General features: G+C 36.1%; 1 protein-coding gene across 4 annotated transcripts in view; it reads left to right on the top strand.

Moving 5' to 3' along the window:
* TBC1D19 (TBC1 domain family member 19) overlaps window positions 1-20120 on the top strand; it is a 154565-nt gene that overhangs the window by 18374 nt on the left and 116071 nt on the right. For 3 of the 4 annotated variants that reach the window (XM_058300110.2, XM_004452239.5, XM_071217148.1), the window contains exons 2-4: window positions 2996-3068; window positions 4030-4075; window positions 13222-13297. In XM_058300110.2, coding sequence (XP_058156093.1) covers window positions 2996-3068; window positions 4030-4075; window positions 13222-13297 — 195 coding nt within the window. Of the gene's footprint in view, window positions 1-2995; window positions 3069-3470; window positions 3531-4029; window positions 4076-13221; window positions 13298-20120 lie in introns of those variants that run through there. The other variant, XM_004452241.5, reaches the window with a different exon arrangement.

Here is a 20120-nt window from a genome sequence, read left to right as displayed (position 1 = left end):
CCTTTGCAACTAATCTTTAAAAAACTACCACTTGTCAAATTTTGGTGTTGTGTCAAAAGAGAATATCCACAGTTATCTGAAAAGAATATTAAAATACTCCTCCCTTTTCTAGTTACATATCTATTTGAGTCTGGATTTTTTTTCCCCCATAATTAAAACTAAAACAACCTATCACTCCAGATTGAATACTATAGCAGATCTGAGTATCCAGCTGCCTTCTATTAAACCAGACATCAAAGAAATTCGCAAGAATGTAAAATAATGCAAGAAGATAAAATAATGCCTCTTATTTGTTTTTGAAAGAGTTAATTTAAAGAAAATATTTAGGTTTACTATAATGGGTTTATTTTTTAAATAAACAAACTTTTTAAAATTGTTTCTGTTTTAATTTCTAATCAATAGGTATAATCCACACAAACAAAAATTCTCTCAGTTCCCAATAATTTTTAAGAGCATAAAATCCTGAGGCTGAAAAGTTTGAAAATCAGTGGTCTAGTGGAATGAGTGATGTAGAGTTCAGTTAGGAAGCTATGACCGTATAGGACAAGATGGATAGGACCTTGTTCAGAGAAGAGTGACCAAGGCAGTAAGAAGAATCTGTCATATGAGAACTTGAAGAACCTGGGAATATGTGTGTGGCCTTGAGAAGAGAGGCTTCAGGGAAGACACTTGCTCTCTCTGAATATTAAAGTGTCTCTCATAGAAAAATGATCAGGCTTATTTTCTATGACCCCTGGGGTGGAATGGAGGGAGTGGTTAAAGAGGATGTTAAGGGGAATCAATTTTAGCTCATAATAAGGCAGAACTTTCTAAGAGAATAGTTCAAGGGTGGAGTTAGCTAAGAAAATGATGTAGAGAATTTCTAAACTAAGCTAAAAAAATCACTTAGGCATTTTGTAGGAGGATTCAGGCATTAAAGGGTTACTTGGCATAGAAGAATTCTATAGTCACTTCTAACCCTGAATTTCTGTGATTCTACAGGCATGGAATGAAGTCCAGGATTATTTTGGTAGCATAATGAGAAGTGGGGAGGATGGGGCTACTCAAGAGAGAATTAAAAGATTTTGGGGATCCTTTTTGTAGACTTCATTGTCTGTTTTTTCATAAACAGAGCTCTTTCTGTTGTTGTGAGTGTTGACATTTATAACAGTTTTCTGTCAGATTTTCTGGCTGTTTCTCATCCCTGCTTTTATCTAGACTTTCTCCTCCTTCCCTAACCTCTACCATCTCTATTCTGCTCAAAATTGATTACTCTACCAACATTTTCTCCACAGTGTGGTCTTATCCTGAAAGGGAGCCCTGGTTGGTCAGTTTCAGGAATTCATAGGTGTTACACTGCACCAGTCTCTTCAGACCTATTTCAGGACCTTTATGCCCTTTCACTATTGGATTGGGCAAAACTCTCCCAGTTCCAGCTGCTGTTCTGAAATTAGCTTATAATGTGTTCCAGTGTAAACTTTTTGGCTATTTTGGGGTTCTCCTGTTTTCAGATCCATCAGATACCCCATTGTTTCCATCTGCTTCTTTCTGTACAGATGCTGATACCATACAGGTCTTGTGACTGCTGATTTGTCCCTAGCGGCTTGTGTTTTGCTTTGTGGGGGATATCTTATCACTTAGTTTTGTTGTAAATATGTCCCAGTGGGGTTTAAAATAAGTTCTTTGGTCTGTGTAAAAAATCTTACTAGAGCAGTTGTAGCTCAGTGTTTCACATGTATGAGACCCCGAGTTTATTCCTCAGTATCTCCTGAAAAAAAATAACCAAAAAACTCACTGTCACCCTTGCCATCTTCCCAGAAATGAGTTGAATCATGGGAGTATTTGAAAAAGTGAAATTGAGCATAACTTTGATTTTTCTGATTTGGAAGATCTGATGGATGACAATTTCATTGGCCAACACTAAAAAAATACAAGAGAAGGAGCAATGTAACGAGTGTAATATAAAGTCAATTTCTGATTTCTTAAGTTTGAAATACTTATGAAATACCCTAATAGAAATGCCTTCTTAAGAGGTATGATTCTAAAGAAGAGGTATGATATGGGGGCATTTTTGGGACTTGGAGTTGTCCTGAATGATATTGCAGGGACAGATGCAGGACATTATATATCCTGCCATAACCCACTGAATGGACTGGGAGAGAGTGTAAACTACAATGTAAACTGTAATCCATGCTGTGTAGCAGTGCTCCAAAATGTATTCATCAAATGCAATGAATGTGCCACACTGATGAAAGCGGTTGTTGATGTGGGTGGGAGGAGTGGGGGTGGGGTGGGTAGTGGGGGTACAGGGGGACCCCTTAATATTTTTTAATGTAACATTTTGTGTGATCTATGTATCTTTAAAAAAAGATTAAAAAAAGAGATATTCTTCTAGAATTTAATATAGAGATCTAGGTGATGCAACATCTATACCTTGAGAGAAACTGAAAACGCAATAAGTAGGAGAAATTATTATTTTTGGTAAAAATTACAGTGTGAAAAACAAGAAGACTAGAGAGCATTGAACATGAAAGAGACATTAATAGGCATTAGCGAACTAGATTTTTATGTATTTTCCATAAATGTGCACAAAAAATGCATGCTTACATTGAGCAGCAGTCTAAGGAGGTAGACATTGTACAAAGATTCATTTACAATTGGGGGCCTCTATTTTTGGTAAATAGAGGTTGATGCCATATCTGTTGTATATAATATTAAAAGAATAAATTTATAAAATCCTAGTATTTTTCCTATTTGAGACGCTAGATGAAGATGGTAAGTATTCATAAGCTACACGTTTTTATATTTCAGTGGACTACAAAGTACTGTTATGTATTCTCTATTTTAAGAGCAGGTGGAAAAGTCTTCTCAAAGAGGATTTTTAAAATAGCACACACATTTTGGGTATTCCTTTTTAAAAAATTTTATTTCATTAGTGTTAGATATCAACCTCAAAGATTTTATTTTGACCTATGTCCTCTTCTTTCATCTTTTTTTTCTTCTTTTCTAAAATTAGTCCAGTCTTCAGAGTCCTGAGATTAAACTCGAATCACTAAAAGAAGATATTAAGGAATTCTTTAAAACATCAGGTTTGTATGTTGCTTTTTTCCCTCCAATTCTTTCAAGACAAAATATAGTACTTTATTTGGAGGTACTATTTTACCTCCAGCCTTCCAATTACTTATTCAAAATTTTGAAAATAATAGCTGAATAATTTTCTATTTGGGGGAGAATTAGAACTACCAGACATTTCAATAAAATGCTGCAAAAATTCAGGAGCACTGTGGGAATGACTGCTTGCATTAATCAGTCTTAAATACTTGTTTTTTCTTTCTGATAAAAAATATCTTGTAAGTTAAGCAACTTGTCGTTTTACTTTTCATTTGTGACTTTTTCCTTTTTCACTTGTTTTTCTCCTTTTTTTCTATACATTCAAAGAAAACAGAAAAGAAGAAAATCTTAATTTTTTTTAAAGGCAGAAGAGAGGTCCCTTAGTCCAACCTCTGGACATGGGAACTGAGATGCCAAGTGGTCTGCCCAGCTAAATTCAAGTAGGTAGTTAGCAAACAAACTAACTGGTCTTGACTGATGATACCCCATAATAATCTGCTTCTGCTGTCAGCATTTTACTGACTAGATAATTGTAACTTATTATTTGTCATCTTTCTCAAGTACTTGTCTGCTTCTTGCCCTTTCCTTGTCACTTTCCTCTTAGCACTAATAGTACAACAGCCAAAATTTTGACATTCTTTCACCATCTTAATGATGGAAGAAGGAAATGCTCCTCACATTTTGAGAGAATGGTGCTCTAATTTTACTTTAAATATAGTATCATGTTGATGATTTTGCTACTTAGTCTTAGCCAAGAGATATGGTAAGTATATAGGAAACAACTCCTTAATAATAGTTTATATAGTGATTGGCAATTGACAGCGTTCTTTTACAAATTAATATGATGTCAGAGTTTTTGTGAGATAAATTTAATTATGAAGTATGCTTATATATTGAAACTAATATATTTATATATTTTATCTTTTATTTTTAACACAGGTTGGGAGAAGAAACTTCAGAATGCTGTTTATAGTGAACTGAATGTGTGAGTCTTTCCCACCTATTTTTTTTTTTAATTTATTTATTTTTTTTCCCACCTATTTTGAACTACTATTATGGTTAGCTGTATTTGCTTTCTAAGTAATGAAATCATTATTGTTTTATGTACACCCATTTTATTATTTCTCATTAATATTCATGTAGCATTTCAAGTAAGTTAATACTATTTGAAAATTCCTACAATCTTGCCTGAGAATTAATAGTAAACAAGAAGGAGTTTTTTACGGTAAAAAAAACTATATTAACAATTAATTTAGCCAGCATAATTAGGGAATAAGATACTCTTGTTAAGGTAATATCCCAGATAACTGAAACTTACTGACATTCTTTTTATTGATGCCATATATGATATTATTTTCCTCACTAACTTTATGAACTGACTATTCTAAACACATTTTTTTTTTATTGGTGTGATCATTCAGGACTTCAATGTTTTTGTTTACCTGGATTTGCCCATAGAGTCTGTTGATGTATATAGGACTGATTTTCCTTTACAAAAAATATAGACCCAGAGCATTATCTTTTGGAATTTATTCAACATTCATTTCTTCATTTATTCAGCACTGCCATGTGCCAGGCACTATATTAGACACTGGGATATGGTGTAGAATAATAAGTGTAATTCCTGCCTTCTGGGAGTTTCTGGTCTAATACAGTTCTTATGTTTGCTGGTTTTTTTGTTGGTTTGTTTGTTTTACTGTTATCAGTGTATTTGTGTCTCTAGCATTCTGTAGTCTCTAACCCTCCCATTTCCAACTTGCCCCTTCTAATCTGCTATTAACTTGGAAACAAGATAACCAGTTTACCAGAACTCTTTTTAAAATAAAGAGGCTCAGATGAAAACCTGTGAACATGTGCTTGGACACAAATTGGCATTTGGTTCTTTGCTTATCACCATATTCTTAGTTGGTTTTCAAATTTTTAAATAACATTAGATACAAATGATATCTATTAATTGAATCTGACTGTGACAATACTTTTGGTAGTACTAGTCACCAAAGGAATAGACATTTATCATAAGTGAGATTTTAAATTCACATTATGTAGTAGAGGTGTCACAGATTAAATGAATATGAACATGGATGGTGTCTTTGCCTCCAATAAAATAACAGAAGCATATATTGCATGCAATTGCAAGCATTGGATTCTCATCTGAGGAGATATTACTAATTATTCCTATTTTTGTGATGCGGTATATTCCTGAAAATTGTTCTGTGAGACAGTTCCCTTTTCACCTGATGGCAAGGACTCATCTTACTCATTGTTTCTTCAGTATCCTATACAATAGACTTTATTTTTTAAAAACTGACAGATAATCCAATTATCCCTTTTTTTTTTTTTTTTAAAGATTTTTAAAAAATTTATTTCTCTCCTTTTTCCCCTCCCCACCCCCCTGTTGCCTGCTCTCTGTGTCTACTTGTGGTGTGTTCTTCTGGGTCCACTTGCACCCTCGGTGGCACCTGGAAACTGCATCTCTTTTTTGTTATGTCATCTTGCTGTGTCAGCTCTCTGTGTGTGCAGCACCACTCCTGGGCGGACTGCACTTTTTTCATGCAGGCGGCTTTCCTTGCAGGGTGCACTCCTTGTGCATGGGGCACCCCTATGTGGGGGCGCCCCTGCGTGGCAGGGCACTCGTTGTGTGTGGCAGCTCTTCTGCACGTGGGCCAGCTCACCACACAGGTGAGGAGACCCTGGGTATAGAATCCTGGACCCTCCCATATGGTAGGCGGTTGCTCTGTCAGCTGAGCCTCGTCTGCTTCCCCTACAATAGACTTTAAATAAATAATGTTTTGAGTCATTCTTGGGGTTTTTGAAGGAGCCTAGTATTATCTTCAGTACCTTTCTTCCTCACTTGGGTTCTGAACAAACAGAAATAAGATAAACAGAAAGGCAGATGGGAGATCAAAATTATACTTTTATTAGTAATATAGTTTAGTGTGAAAGCAAAGTAAGTCACTTAATCTCAGAATTAAATAGACTTAACATTCCAGTCAAATAGCACTGGACATTGGCAAGCATGTTCAGTTTATTCTTCCCGAATTTACCAATGGATAAGGCATTGAACCTCTTCTGGGGTGTAGTGAGAGAATCCCCAGAAGAGGCCAAAAATGTTACAGGAATAGAATTCTTCATTTTTAAGGAAACATCAGGAGTGGGCAATAAGTGTTTCCCCTTTAATCAAAAGAATAAAGAGGATGTAGCATATTCTGTTGCAATTTTCATTGACAAAAACTATTAGATGGATGAGTAAAGATAGCAAAAAGTGAAGTAGGAATATTCATGAGGTAATATTAAATAATCAAAATTGTAAAAGAAAAAACAAATGCTTTCATACCTAATAGAGTTATGTTATTATGTTTATTTATTATTCAGATCATACCCGAAAATAGCTCATTTCATTTTATTTATTTTAGTAAACATTCTGAAGATTTTATTCAGAACCTCGTTTAACAACTAGCAGAATTGTTCCTTGATTTTGTGGTTTACATGAAATTCATGACTCCAGCCATCATTGGCTCTTCCTACCTCAGAATGCCTACTTGGTTTAATTATCTTTTCCATTCATTGTAAACAGTTATATGCTTCTTTTTGTGTTAATAACTTTAATATTATATTAATGACAATTTATATTGATTGAATGCTTATTATGTGTACCAGGCATTGTTCATAACAATCCTATGAAGTAGAATTTGTTGTTAAAAATTTTTAAGAGTAAACTGAGATTCAGACCATTTCAATAACTTGCTGAAGATCATTTAGTTAGTAAATAGAGATGTTTGGTTCCAAAGCCTATGTGTTTTACTATGTCTCACATATGTATATATATTTCTCTCTCCTGGATTTTAAGTGTTTTGAGATAAGAATTGTGTCTTATACTTCTTTTACTATCTCCTATAACATCAAATAAATGATACCGAGTCTCCAAATAGTTATTGAGCCACCTACCAGTGCTAATACATGATAAATATTTGTTGAATTAAGAGAAAACAGTATTATTCATCTTAAACTTACTATGAAGATTTAACCAAGACAGTCTTTACGTACAAAATAACAATGTACCAATTTCTTTGTCTTAGTCTTCACTATACTTTGTGTAGAGCAATTTATAAAGAATTACATGTCCTATCCTTTTCCCTTAAGGAACATAAATTAAAGAAGATAATAAATCTTTTTTTATCTTACCTGTGTATGTACATTTTATAAAACATATGCTATATTCTACTGGTATAGTAGATATATGCAAGTTTCTACCATATCTTAGGGAGGTGTACATATTGAACAGTAGTAGGCTTAAAATAGGGTTATAGGTGGGTGTCTTTCACTAGACTACAAGTTCAGGTAAGTTTTCATAGACTTTCATTGCTTTTGCTGAAAAGGTACTTGGTACTTCCAAAATGCTCTGCTCATATAGTTATTCTTTGCCCTCTTATTTTATTTTATTTTTTTGATGAACCTGACTTTATAAAAATAGAATGTTTTGCTTAAAAGTATATACCATAAAGTAAAAAACAAATGACACACTAGGAAATTAAAACATATAAAACAGAATTTATAAATATTCTCTTTTTTTTTCCTCTCCCCTCCCCCCCCCCAGTTGTCTGCTCTCTGTGTCCATTCGCTGTGTGTTCTTCTGTGACCGCTTCTATCCTTAGCAGCGGCACCTGCAATCTGTTTTTCTTTTTGTTGCGTCATCTTCTTGTGTCAGTTCTCCGTGTGTGCAGCGCCATTCTTGGGCAAGCTGCACTTTCTTTCATGCTGGCGGCTCTCCTTATGGGTCGTGCTTCTTGCATGCGGGACTCCGCTACGTGGGGGACACCCCTGCATGGCACGGCACTCCTTGCGCGCGTCAGCACTGCACATGGGCTGGGTCCACACGGGTCAAGGAGGCCCAGGGTTTGAACCGCAGACCTCCCATGTGGTAGGTGGACGTCCTATCCATTGGGCCAAGTCCGCTTCCCAAATATTCTTAATATAAGCATAAAAACTCCATAAGTCAAGAAAAGGACCAAGAGTTTAATTAAAAAATTTATTAAAGATGTTAACAAAACTTCTCATATGATATAAATATTAATACTACATATTTTAAGAGGATGTAGGTTAGAAGTGTGAATGCATTTTTAAAGCTCATTGAGCAAGACATTTAATATTTTTACCCATTTCTGGTTAATTATGCTTCAATAAAATCACATTGCCAACAAAGTAAACTGTATTTCCTTTTTTAAAAAAATTTCTTTATCTTTATTTTTTTTTAATGTTGCATTAAAAAAATGTGAGGTTCCCATATACCCCCCACCCCCCTCACCCCACTCCTCCCATAATAACAACCTCCTCCATAATCATGGGACATTCATTGCACTTGGTGAATACATCTCTGAGCACTGCTGCACCATATGGTCCTTAGTCCATATTATAGTTTACACTATCCCCCAGTCCACCCAGTGGGCCATGGGAGGACATACGATGTCCAGTTACTGTCCCTGCAGTACCACCCAGGACAACTTCAAGTCCTGAAAATGCCCCCTCATCACATCTCTACTTCCTACTCCCCACCCTCAGCAGCTACCATGGCCACTTTCTCCATCTCAATGCTATATTTACTTCCATTACTAATCACAATAGTTCCAGAAGAGAATATCAGTAAGTCTACTCTAATCCATACTCTATTCCTCCATTCTGTGGACCCTGGGATGGTTATGTCCACTCCACCTCTATATCAAGAGGGTGCTTAGATTCCACTTGGATGATGGATGTAATTCTCCTGCTTGCAGTTGTAGGCAGTCTTGGCTCCCTGGTGTGGTGGTTGACCTTCTTCACCTCCCTGTTAGCTGGCTGGGGTAAGTCCAATAAACCAGAGGGTAGGAGTTGCAAGTCTGTTGAGGCTCAGGGCCTGGCTATCACATGGATAGTCCAGAGATTCAGTCCCCTGAGTATATGCCCTCTTATTTTAAAAGTTACTATACACCTTGCTATGTGTTATGCACTGAGCTAGATGGACTTTACTTCACGGAACTTACAGTGCAGTGGGGCACACAGACTGTAAAGAGTAACTACAGTACAGTATAATAAGTTCTATGATGGGAAGTATAAGGGCACTTCATTCAAATTTGGGGGTGTTATGGTGGCTTACCAAAGGAAACAATATTTAGGCTGAGACTAGAAATTTAAATTAGATGTGCTTCTTACACAGGGTCTTGTAGACTGAATCCTAAGAGCATTTGGGTGCCATTTTAGAATTTTAAGCACATTTGCATTTTATTCATTCAACGAAGTGTTGCATATCTAGTAAGTGCCAGGTATTATGCTAGACAATGGAAATAAAATCACTGGTGAATAAGGAGGACATTGTCCCTGGCTAATGCCTCGGCAAATAGGCAGGTGGGTTGAAAGCATTCTAGAGGTAGGGGACACGTCTTAGGAACTCATTGGACTAATGTAGGCAAGAGGATGGTTGCCTGAAATAGGTTACTGACAACGGGGTAGAGAAATCTGAGATATATGTAGAGGGATTTGATGGTTCATGGGATGTAAAGGAAAAGGCAGGAGTTGAGGATGATGTATAGTTTCCTGTCCATTGTTCCAATCTGACAACTCTCATCTCTTCATATTACTAAACGTAAGCTCCACGAAGGCAGAGATTTTAGCCTGTCTTATTTACTGCTATATTTCTGTTACATTGAACATTTAGTGGGTTCTCATTATTTTTTAATGAAAAAGTATTTAACTTGATTTTGATCTTAGTGTTATGACTTTAGGTTGCCACTTCTTGTTACCTGTATTTTTGATGGTTAAATAACTCTTAAGATAATCAGTAAATGCTGTCAAGTTTCAATCCTATGTTTCTAAGTTTTATTAAAGTTAGAAATAATATTAAAATGGAAGGATTTTAGAGTGATATTTAATTATAAAGCACAAATTGTCCCTTCACAAATGATATATTGGACAATGTAAGATACATAATTTTTTAAAACTATCTTCATGTAAGATAAAAAATATCAAAGTAGTAAGGACTACCAATTGTTTTAACTTTTTATTTTGAAAAATTTCAGATTTTTGCTATAGTTGTAAAATTAATACAAAACCTATACAGAAAACTCCAACATATCCACTAGCCAGATCCACCAGCTTTTAACATTTTGTCACATTTACTGTATCATTCTATTTGTCTATTCATTAATTCATTCATCTGTCTGTCTCGCTGTAAGTCCAGCTGTCTGTTTATCCATCAGTCAGTTTTTCTATTTTCTAAGCCCTTGAGAGAAGGTTATATATACATCATGCTCCTTTAATACTTCCATGTACATTTCCTAAGAACAAGGATATTCTTTTATATAACCACCTTAATTATAGGTATCAAGTTTAAGTAAATTAACATTGATATAAAGCTTGCAGTCTATATTGCAATTTTTTCATATATCCCAATAATGTCATTTTGGACTTTTTCTCCTCCATTATTAGATCTGGTCCAAGACCATGTATTGCATTTAATTGCCATTGTCTCTTTAGTCACTCTTTTTTTTTTTTAATTGTGGAAACATATAAGCAACATAAACCTTCCCATCTCAACTCTGCTAAACATATACCATTCAATGGGATTAATCACATTCACCATCAATGATCAGAACTTCTCCATCATCCCAAATAGAAATCCTAAACCATTATGTGTTAACTCCCCTTCCTTATCCTCTGCCCCTGGAAACTTGTATTCTATTTTCTGTCTCTATGAATTTGCCTATTCCAGATATTTCATGTAAGTGAAATCATATAATCTTTATCCTTTTATGTTTGTCTTATTTCACCCAGCATAATGTCTTCGTTGTTCATCCATGTTGAATACTGTATCATGGATGAACACATGGAAGTATCAAAAGAACTTTCTTCCTTTTAGTACCTGAATAATCCCATTGCATGTGTTTACCACATTTTGTTGATACTGGTCATTTGGGTTCCTTCCACCTTTTAGCTGTTGTGAATAATGCTGCTGTGAACATGAATGTACAAATATATGTTCAAGTCCTGCTTTCAGTTCTTTGGGATATATACTTAAAAGTGAGATTGCCAGGTTATATGATAATTCTATATTTAACTTCTTGAGGAACTGCTGAACTGTTTTCCACAGGGGCTGTACCATTTTACATTCCCTCCAACAGAGTACTAAGGTTCTTATTTCTTAACATCCTCGCCAGCACTTATTATTTTTTTAAAGAATCATCATTCTAATAGGTATGAGGTATAGAGACTATCAATTTTGTTTTCATTTGTGAATGAAGAAGGGTGAGTTAATTAGGTACACAGAATAGAGAGTTTAGTGGAAAAAATAATTTGTCAGAAATAATTATACAACAAAATCAGTGAAACTGTCTTAGGTGGGATAGATTGCCTTTTCCTATTCTCAGAACTTTTTTCATGGACATTTGAGCCTTTTACTCTTAGGTTTTGGGACAGGTCCAAGTGGTTTTGAATATCACTAACCCTTCATGTTCTGCTAATCCACTTTGGACCAGGAATTTCTTAATTAGGAATTTCTTGAGAATTCATTCTTGGTTCTTGGTTATTGAAATATAACCAAGGCTGTAGGTACAAGTCCTGTGGCTGATTTCAATAGTAGTTATACAATTTTGTGAAAGGGATTGGAACCTCTAAGTAAATGTTGAACCATCTAATTTTCCTATTGACTTCTCTGTCTCTAATTTTATACTACTCTGTTCTTCAGTCATTAAGTTCTACCCATTCTGGCCATTTGTGATCTCTTAACATTCCAAACATTCCCACCACAGGTGTGCTTGCTACCTCTCTACCTGGTATATTCTTCCCCAAGATCTTTGCAGGCTGACTTCCTTTTCCACACTCATGTCTTAGTTCAAATACCAGCTTTCCTAAAGGCCTTTCTTATACTTCCGAATTACTTCCATCTCTCTACCTTGCTTTCATTTTCTTACAGTACTTATCACTATCCGATAATATTATCCTTATCTATTTGTTTTCATAATTACTGACTGTCTCCCTTCACTAGAATGTTAGAACCATGAAAACTGGGACTATTGTCTTAGTCACCACTATATACTTAGTTCCTAGAGTGGATCAAACATTTGTTAAGTAAATGAATGTCTTCTTAATAAAAGCAATGCATTTTAAAGATATGAAATGTAATGATACTTGGAAAACAAAAAGCATTTATAATGTGTTAAATATTTAAATGTTTATTAAATCTATGAGTTTTTGTTTTATATATCAAAACACAACTGTTACCAAAAGTAGTATTTATATTATCATTTCAATTATGAAAAAGATATAATCATGTGGCAAGGACTGAAAGGAAACTGAGAGAAATGAAAAGAGTTGATATGTTGGTAAGCTAATGGAATTTTTTTAACCTTAAAATTCTCTTTTACTTTTATAATATTTTGGTACTAAAATATAAAATATAAAAGTTATGACAATCTTCATAGAAGCATTTATAAAACTGATGAATTTTAAAGTACCCCAGTCCAGATTATCATGCAACTTAACATTTTTTTTTAAATTTATTTTATTGATTTCTCTCCCCTTCCTCCTCATTGTCTGCTCTCTGTGTCCATTCGCTGTGTGTTCTTCTGCATCCGCTTGCATTATCCAGTGGCACTGGGAAACTGCATCTCTTTTTTGTTGCATCATCTTGCTGTGTCAGCTCTCCATATGTGCGGCGCCACTCCTGGGTGGGCTGCGCTTTTTTCACACAGGGTGGCTCTCCTTATGAGGCACACTCCTTGCAGGTGGGGCAGCCCTACGTGAGGGCCCACCTGTATAGCATAGCACTCCTTGCACGCAGCAGCACTGTGTGTGGATCAGTTTACTACACGGGTAGGAGGCACTGGGTATCAAACCCTGGACCCTCCATATGGTAGACGACACTTAATCAGTTAAGCCACGTTTGCTTCCCAACTTAACTTTCAACATGTAATTAAATTTTAATCTAAAGATACAGTATTAGGATAAGAAAGTTTTATTAGGCCTTATACCTTCTGTGCACATAAAATGACTAATAAACACTTTATTTCAGTTATAACATGGACTATACAGGTAAGTAATTTTCTAACCAAGAGAATTAATTGTTAAGAGTAATGTACAATATTTAGCTGCCTCTTTTGTCCTTAGGTTTCCTTTACCTAGTCATCCTGCTGCACCTCCTGAACATCTTAAAGAACCTTTGGTATACATGAGGAAAGCACAGGTTGGTTATTATTCATTTTTATTTTATTTTTCCATGCCAAGTATGTACTGCAGAGTAAAAGATTCTTATTGGTGTCATAAGTGTATAAAGTTCATTATGTGAAAGAACTGGGAAAAAAACGCTAAAGTGATATGAACAGTATTTGCATACTCTTCACTTCACATTCATTAACCAAGGATCATACCTATTTAACTATAATAATCCCAAAAAACATTGAGCAGCAGAAAAATATATCATGTGCAATACTGGGCTGAATGCAACAATCAGTTCCTCATGTCCTGTGCCATTAAAGGAATGAAATGGTAATGAACTAAAACCTCTTCCCTTAAAATTTTGACTTTTGGAGACTGTGTTACTGAAAAATTTGAAATGTTACTGAAAAATTTGAAATGTGTGTTCTGACAACAGGCTGTTACATACTGATTGCATTCTGATACAGAACTAAAATGAATCTGCTATCTAAAATGGGCTAGGAACAACTCAAAATCACTTTAAAACAATACAATGAAATAATTTAAACAGAAAAACTATAAAAACATTGTTAAGATAGAGATTTAATTAATTCTATCACATGACTAACTCTTAACTGTCCTTACTCTTGGCACAGCCTAGCTCACATCCCTTCGGAGCAGTGCTATTCACCAGTCTTTGTCAAATGCCAGCTAGGAAAAAAGAACTCTGTGACTGCCACTGCTGAGGTGTTTAATGGACATTCACAGTCAGAGTAGACCTTCATTCTCTATCATAGCCTCGAAATGAAATTTTTAAAACTTTTTATAATGAAAATTTTCAAATATACTCCAAAGAATTCCTATGAGCCTTTCTCCCAGCTTCAGCAATTATAGTTCTGCTTCTGGATGTTAGGCAGATTTTTATTTTTTAACTCTTATTTTCATTTTTAAAAACCCTCAAAATTAGATGGTGAAAGGAAGCTATATAAGAAGGAAAAAAAAAGGAGATGTTTGAGAAAATATGTAGTATATTTATATCTCTAGGTGTATCTTTTAGGGCTAGAAATCAGGCAATATTTATTATCAATTTGTCATAAAGTATAATAGGTAAATGATAAATATATGAACAGGTATTTGATCTTTTGTTTGCAAAGGAATAAACTGAAGAAAATAAAACTAAAAAAATGGGGTTTGAAGGTTTTTTGGTGATATTTGAATATTCCCAAAAGTATAGAGGAAATATCAGTATGTACGTATTAGCTATAAGACACAATTGCAAATGTTGATTTCCTTTCATGAATGAAAAGAAGAGAGAGAGAGATAAGTAAAAGGTCCATTCTAAAAGACTGCTGCTAGTTGCTGCTGAGAATGTTCATGAATGGTCAGTGTACTTACTGTATATATGTATAGTACTCCTCTCTTTTCTTTCTGGACTATCCACCAGATCAGGGGTCAGTGAACTATGGCCCATGGGCCAAATCTGGCCCGCCACCTGTTTTTATATGGCTGGTGAGCTAAGAATTTTTTACATTTTTAATTGGTTGAAAAAGCAAAAGAAAAATATCTTGTGATACATTAAAATTGTATGAATTAATAAGATATGTTTTACTGGAACACAGTCCTACTCATTCATTTACATTATTGTCTATGGCAGCTTTCACTATACAATGACAGGTCTAAGTATTTGTCAGAGAGACGTTATGGCCCATAAAGCCTAAAATATTTATTCTATGATCTTTTACAGAAAAAACTTGTCAACTCGTGCACTAAATTATACATTCATAAGGAGCAGGGACTGTACTTTTTATCCTCAGTATCTAGCACAGAATACCCCCAATAAATGTTTGTTGAAATAATTTAATCTTTTTTTTTAAGTTTTTTTTTGTTTTTGTTTTTGTCTTTATTTATTTTTTTGTTACATTAAAAAAATATGAGGTCCCCATATACTCCCCACCCCCTCACCACACTCCTCCCCTCATAGCAACAATCTCCTCCATCATCATGAGACAGTCATTGCACTTGGTGAATACATCTCTGAGCATTGCTGCACCTCCTGATCAGTAGTCCACACCATAACCCACACTCTCCCACTGTCCACCCAGTGGGCCATGAGAGGACATACAATGTCTGGTAACTGTCCCTGATCACCACCCAGACAACTCCAAGTCCCGAAAACGCCCCCACATGCATCTCTTCCTCCCACTCCCTACCCCCAGCAGCCACCATGGCCACTTTCTCCACACCAATGCCACATTTTCTTCAATTACTAATTACAATAGTTCATGAATAGAATATCAGTAAGTCCACTCTAATCCATGCTCTATTCCTCCATCCTATGGACCTTGGAATGGTTGCGTCTACTCCACATCTATATCAAGAGGGAGTTTAGATTCCACATGGATGCTGGATGCAATTCTCCTCCTTTCAGTTGTAGGCACGTTTGGCTCCCTGGTGTGGTGGTTGACCTTCTTCACCTCCATGTTAGCTGAATGGGGTAAGTCCAATAAACCAGAGTGTAGGAGTTGCAAGTCTCTTGGGGCTCAGGACCTGGCTATCACATGGTCAGTCCAGAGATTCAGGTCCCCTGTGTATACACTAAACCTCAGCGCCAACTACAGATCCGGTAAAAGTAACAGGAGAGGCTTGTGAACAAAGATCACATCTGAATCCAGGTCCATCACATAGAAACACAAACTTCAGAGTAGGGTCAACTGACATGGCACTGAACTCCATCTGCCATGACCATAGAACCTTTGGTTCTCTGGTCTCTGTAGCCCTCAGAAGAACCATTACCAGAGGTTGTATCTACTTTATCTGTCTCTGGGACTATGCTGAGGTGTACATAAGGGTGACCCTTCTGATAACCTCCTGGCTCTTTTTGGAGACTCATAGCCATATAAACTCATTTGTCCTTTCCATTTCCCCCTTTTATTCAAGGTCAAAAAGCATTTTTAACTCCTGGTATTATATGTAAACTGAGATACTCTGCTGGTCTGAGTTGACCCCTTTATTCAAGGTCATTTTCTAGTTGCATCATCAGCTGGTACTGAGTAGTAATCCCTCAGTGCCAGGGAGGCTTTTCTCCAGGAGTCATGTCCCACGCTGGGGGGAAGGCAACGCATTTATGTGCTGAGTTTGGCTTTGAAACTGGCCACATTTGAGCAACACGGAGGCTCTCAGGAGGTAACTCTTAGGCACCTGCAGCTCTAGGCCTAATTCATATGTCAGGTGCACAGGCTCATAATTGTAGACATCAGTATCAAGGGCTCATTGTTGGACCATCTGTCTTTATTGGTCTTTGCTGTTGCACTTGGGAGATTGTTGCTGTTCCTTTAGGGGATGTGATAGAGCTCCCCTGGCTAGGAACTCAGCACTCCCTCAGTTGTTGTTTTTAATTGTAACCACTATGAAATATCCAAACATTTTTATGTGCCCTGGATATGTGCCTTGGAGAACTCCCTGCCAACCATGGGTCCCCTGTCAATAACATCCCACACCAGAATTCCTCCCCTGCCATTGTTGAACCTCTCTGTTATCCAAGACTTCTTCAAAAATAAAGCCCAATATATTGCCAGTTTCCATTAATAGTAAAATGGAATATAGTGATGCATTTAAAGGTTAGATATAGAATACATATTAATTTAGAAAAATTCAGGAAAAATAAATTGGGGTATCAAAAAATTTAAAAATGCAAAAGCTTTGTTTTTGATGTTTTGCCTTCCATCATTGCAATAAGTGTTGCCCTGTATGCAAATTGGCAAGGTAACTTCTTCCATCTTTTCCTCAGTGTCTAAGTCCTTTCTTTTTCTTTTTTCCCTAATTATTAAGCTTGTCTTCACAAAAGTTTTAGATCACAGTAATTCATATATACAATATACAGTACTACCACATGATTCTTTAATCAAGGTTATAGTGATTAATTCCTTTACTAGTTAGTATCTGCCTACCTTCCTGTATTTGTTTGCTTTGAAACATCTAGTACTTTAGCCCTTGTTCTCGTGACAATTCTCTCCTCTGCATGAAAGCTAACTTAGTCTGGACCTCATTACTGCCATTCCAACATGTTCTCTCTTGCAGTTCGCAATATCTTGCCCCATCAGACTTCCACTGTCTGCCATTCTCGTCCTTAGCCTAAGGATGCCTCAATTGTCTATTTTCTCTGTTCTCCCAGACGTTAGGGGAAAATAACATAAGTTCTGTGTTAGTTATTAGTCTAACCTAAATTCATTTATTTAACTTTTGGTGGATTCTTGTTGCTTATTATTCTTTATTCATTATCTACTTTCCATTTGGGTTATTCCAAAGTTTTCCCATGCTTGGATAGCCCCGGTTTTACCTCTGTCTCAGTCATTTTTAACTTCTGCCACTTACTTTAAGAATATTCACATCATCTCATACAAATTTCTACAGCTTCCCTCTTCTTTGCTGTAGCATTTCTTTTTGTTCCATTTCTCTATGATCAACTGCTGTACAATTTTTGTGTGTGAGATAAAATTCAACATGTCTACAACTGAGTTTATTATATTCTTCCTAAAATGAGCATCTCTTCCTGATCTTTCCATTTCTGTTAATAGGTTTCCATCATTCTAGCAATTTATATTTGAAATATTTTTAACCCAAGTTTTCCATATCCAAATAGTCACCAAATTCCATAAGTTATTTCTTCCTATAGTCTTACAGCCTTCTCTTCCTTTTCATTATCAAGGTTATTACCATACTGACAATGATGAGGATGATGAGGATGAGGATGATGAAGAAGATGATGATGACTGTCTTTAATAAGTTTTTTTTCAAATATTGTGCTTTAATTCACATCATTATCTTATCATTTGCACTTAGATTATTGTAGTGTATTTTTTTTATTGACTTTGTAATAATATTACATTAAAAAAATATATATATGAGGTCCCATTCAACCCCACCACCCCCACCCCACCTCTCCCCCCCCCCCCCCCCCAGCAACACTCATTCCCATCATCATGACACATCCATTGCATTTGGTAAGTACATCTTTGGGCACCTCTGCACCTCATGGTCAATGGTCCACATCATGGCCCATACTCTCCCCCATTCCATCCAGTGGGCCCTGTGAGGATTTACAATGTCCGGTGATTGCCCCTGAAGCACCATCCAGGGCATCTCCATGTCCCAAAGACACCTCCACCCCTCATCTCTTCCTGCCTTTCCCCATACCCATCAGCCACCATGTCCACTTTTCCCAATCCAATGCCACCTTTTCTATGTGGACAGTAGTGTATTCTTTTGATCTCTCAACTTTCAATCTCTCTCTCTCCCTGTCTCCCAATGCCCACTCAATACTATTAATTTTAACTACAGGCAGAAGAACTTTTATAATGTATTTCACTCCCTTCTAACAAATCTTCAGTGACTTCTAATTGCCTAACAAATGAAGTTTCTACTCCAAAGTCCAGCCTTTGAGATTCTTTACGCTGTCTCCCCCTTCCCCTTTACTTTGTCAGTCTCTACTGTCCTGAACTGTCCTGTGTGCCCATCCAAATGAATCGCTTGCCTTTCCCTCTATATCTTTAACACTTTTCTGTTTTTATTTTTCTGTCCTGAAAAGCTCTGTCTGCCTGCTTTGCATTATGAAAATCCCATCTGTTTTCTGAGACTTAGCTAAGATGGCATTTCTTTGATGTTGTTATTGATTACCCTTGTTGAGAAGGATCTCTCCCTCTTTTGAACTCTTGTAGCTCTTTATCATTTAATGGCCTTTATCACAAATTGCATTCTATTATAGTAATTTCTGTATACATCTTTCTGACATTTATTGTAAGCTTCTTGAAAGCAGTAAGTTTTAAAACATTTTATCTGCCCATTGCATCTAGTACACTGACCTTTATTTAACAAGAATTTAGTAAATTTATGGTGAATTAATTACGTAGAAGTTTGCCATCTCTTCTATCAATTGTAATAATATGTATCTGAGAGATATTTACTGAATAGCTATGAAGTGGAAGGCACACTGCTATGTACTGATAGAAATTCGGAAATAAATTAGATATAAATTTTGTCTTTAGGTGACTCCATGGTGTAGTAATTAAAATAAGACTTGTAGATATAATCAGCCATAATGCAGTCAACTAACTGGTGATTTAAATTCACAAAATATCCTCACAATAACAGTCAGGCCAGTACTTGCTTGATCAAACCACTGGACACTATAACCAGGCCAAGTTGACACATGAACTTAATTGTCACATTTACCTTATTTCAATTCTTGTGCCCTTCCTAACTGTTCTTTCTGCCTTCTGTATTGTTGCTCTAGTTCTTAAAAATCTTCCAAGATTTTTGGAACAGAACTCAAATTCCTTAACGTGGCTTATTAAATTGTACCTGATCTTGCCTCTTGTGTCTCATCTCTTGCTTCTTCACATTCCTTCCCTGCCTCCACACACCATACATATATATGTATGTAAATAGATACACATTCTCTGTCTAATCATAACTGGCCTTCTTTAGTAGTTCCAGCAGGAGAACCTTTACTCATGCTGTTGCTTTTATCTGGAACCGCCTCCCCATCCCATATATTTCTGGCTAGCATTTGCACATCCCTTAGGTAATAGGGTAGATAATAATTTCTTTAGGAAGCTTTTTCTGACTCCCAGATCTCTGATAGTACTCTTCCTGTGGCTCTGATCCTTTACATAGAAGGCACCTATACTTCCCTACCACAATATTTGGTTGTCTGTATCATCAGCTAGATTCCATAGTCACTGTGAAGCAGGACCTATTTCTATTTTCACCACTCTCTCCCCATCATTTGGCACAGTGCCTTGGCCATGGTAGATGCTCAAATGAATGAATTGACTAAACAACAGATGGAAAAGGTTCTCTTTTAGAAAATATTC

Source organism: Dasypus novemcinctus, chromosome 1 (genome assembly GCF_030445035.2).
Source record: "Dasypus novemcinctus isolate mDasNov1 chromosome 1, mDasNov1.1.hap2, whole genome shotgun sequence".
NCBI lineage: Eukaryota > Metazoa > Chordata > Mammalia > Cingulata > Dasypodidae > Dasypus > Dasypus novemcinctus.
The sequence above is the reverse complement of the archived record's forward strand: the minus strand, read 5'-3'. Positions and strand labels throughout refer to the sequence as shown.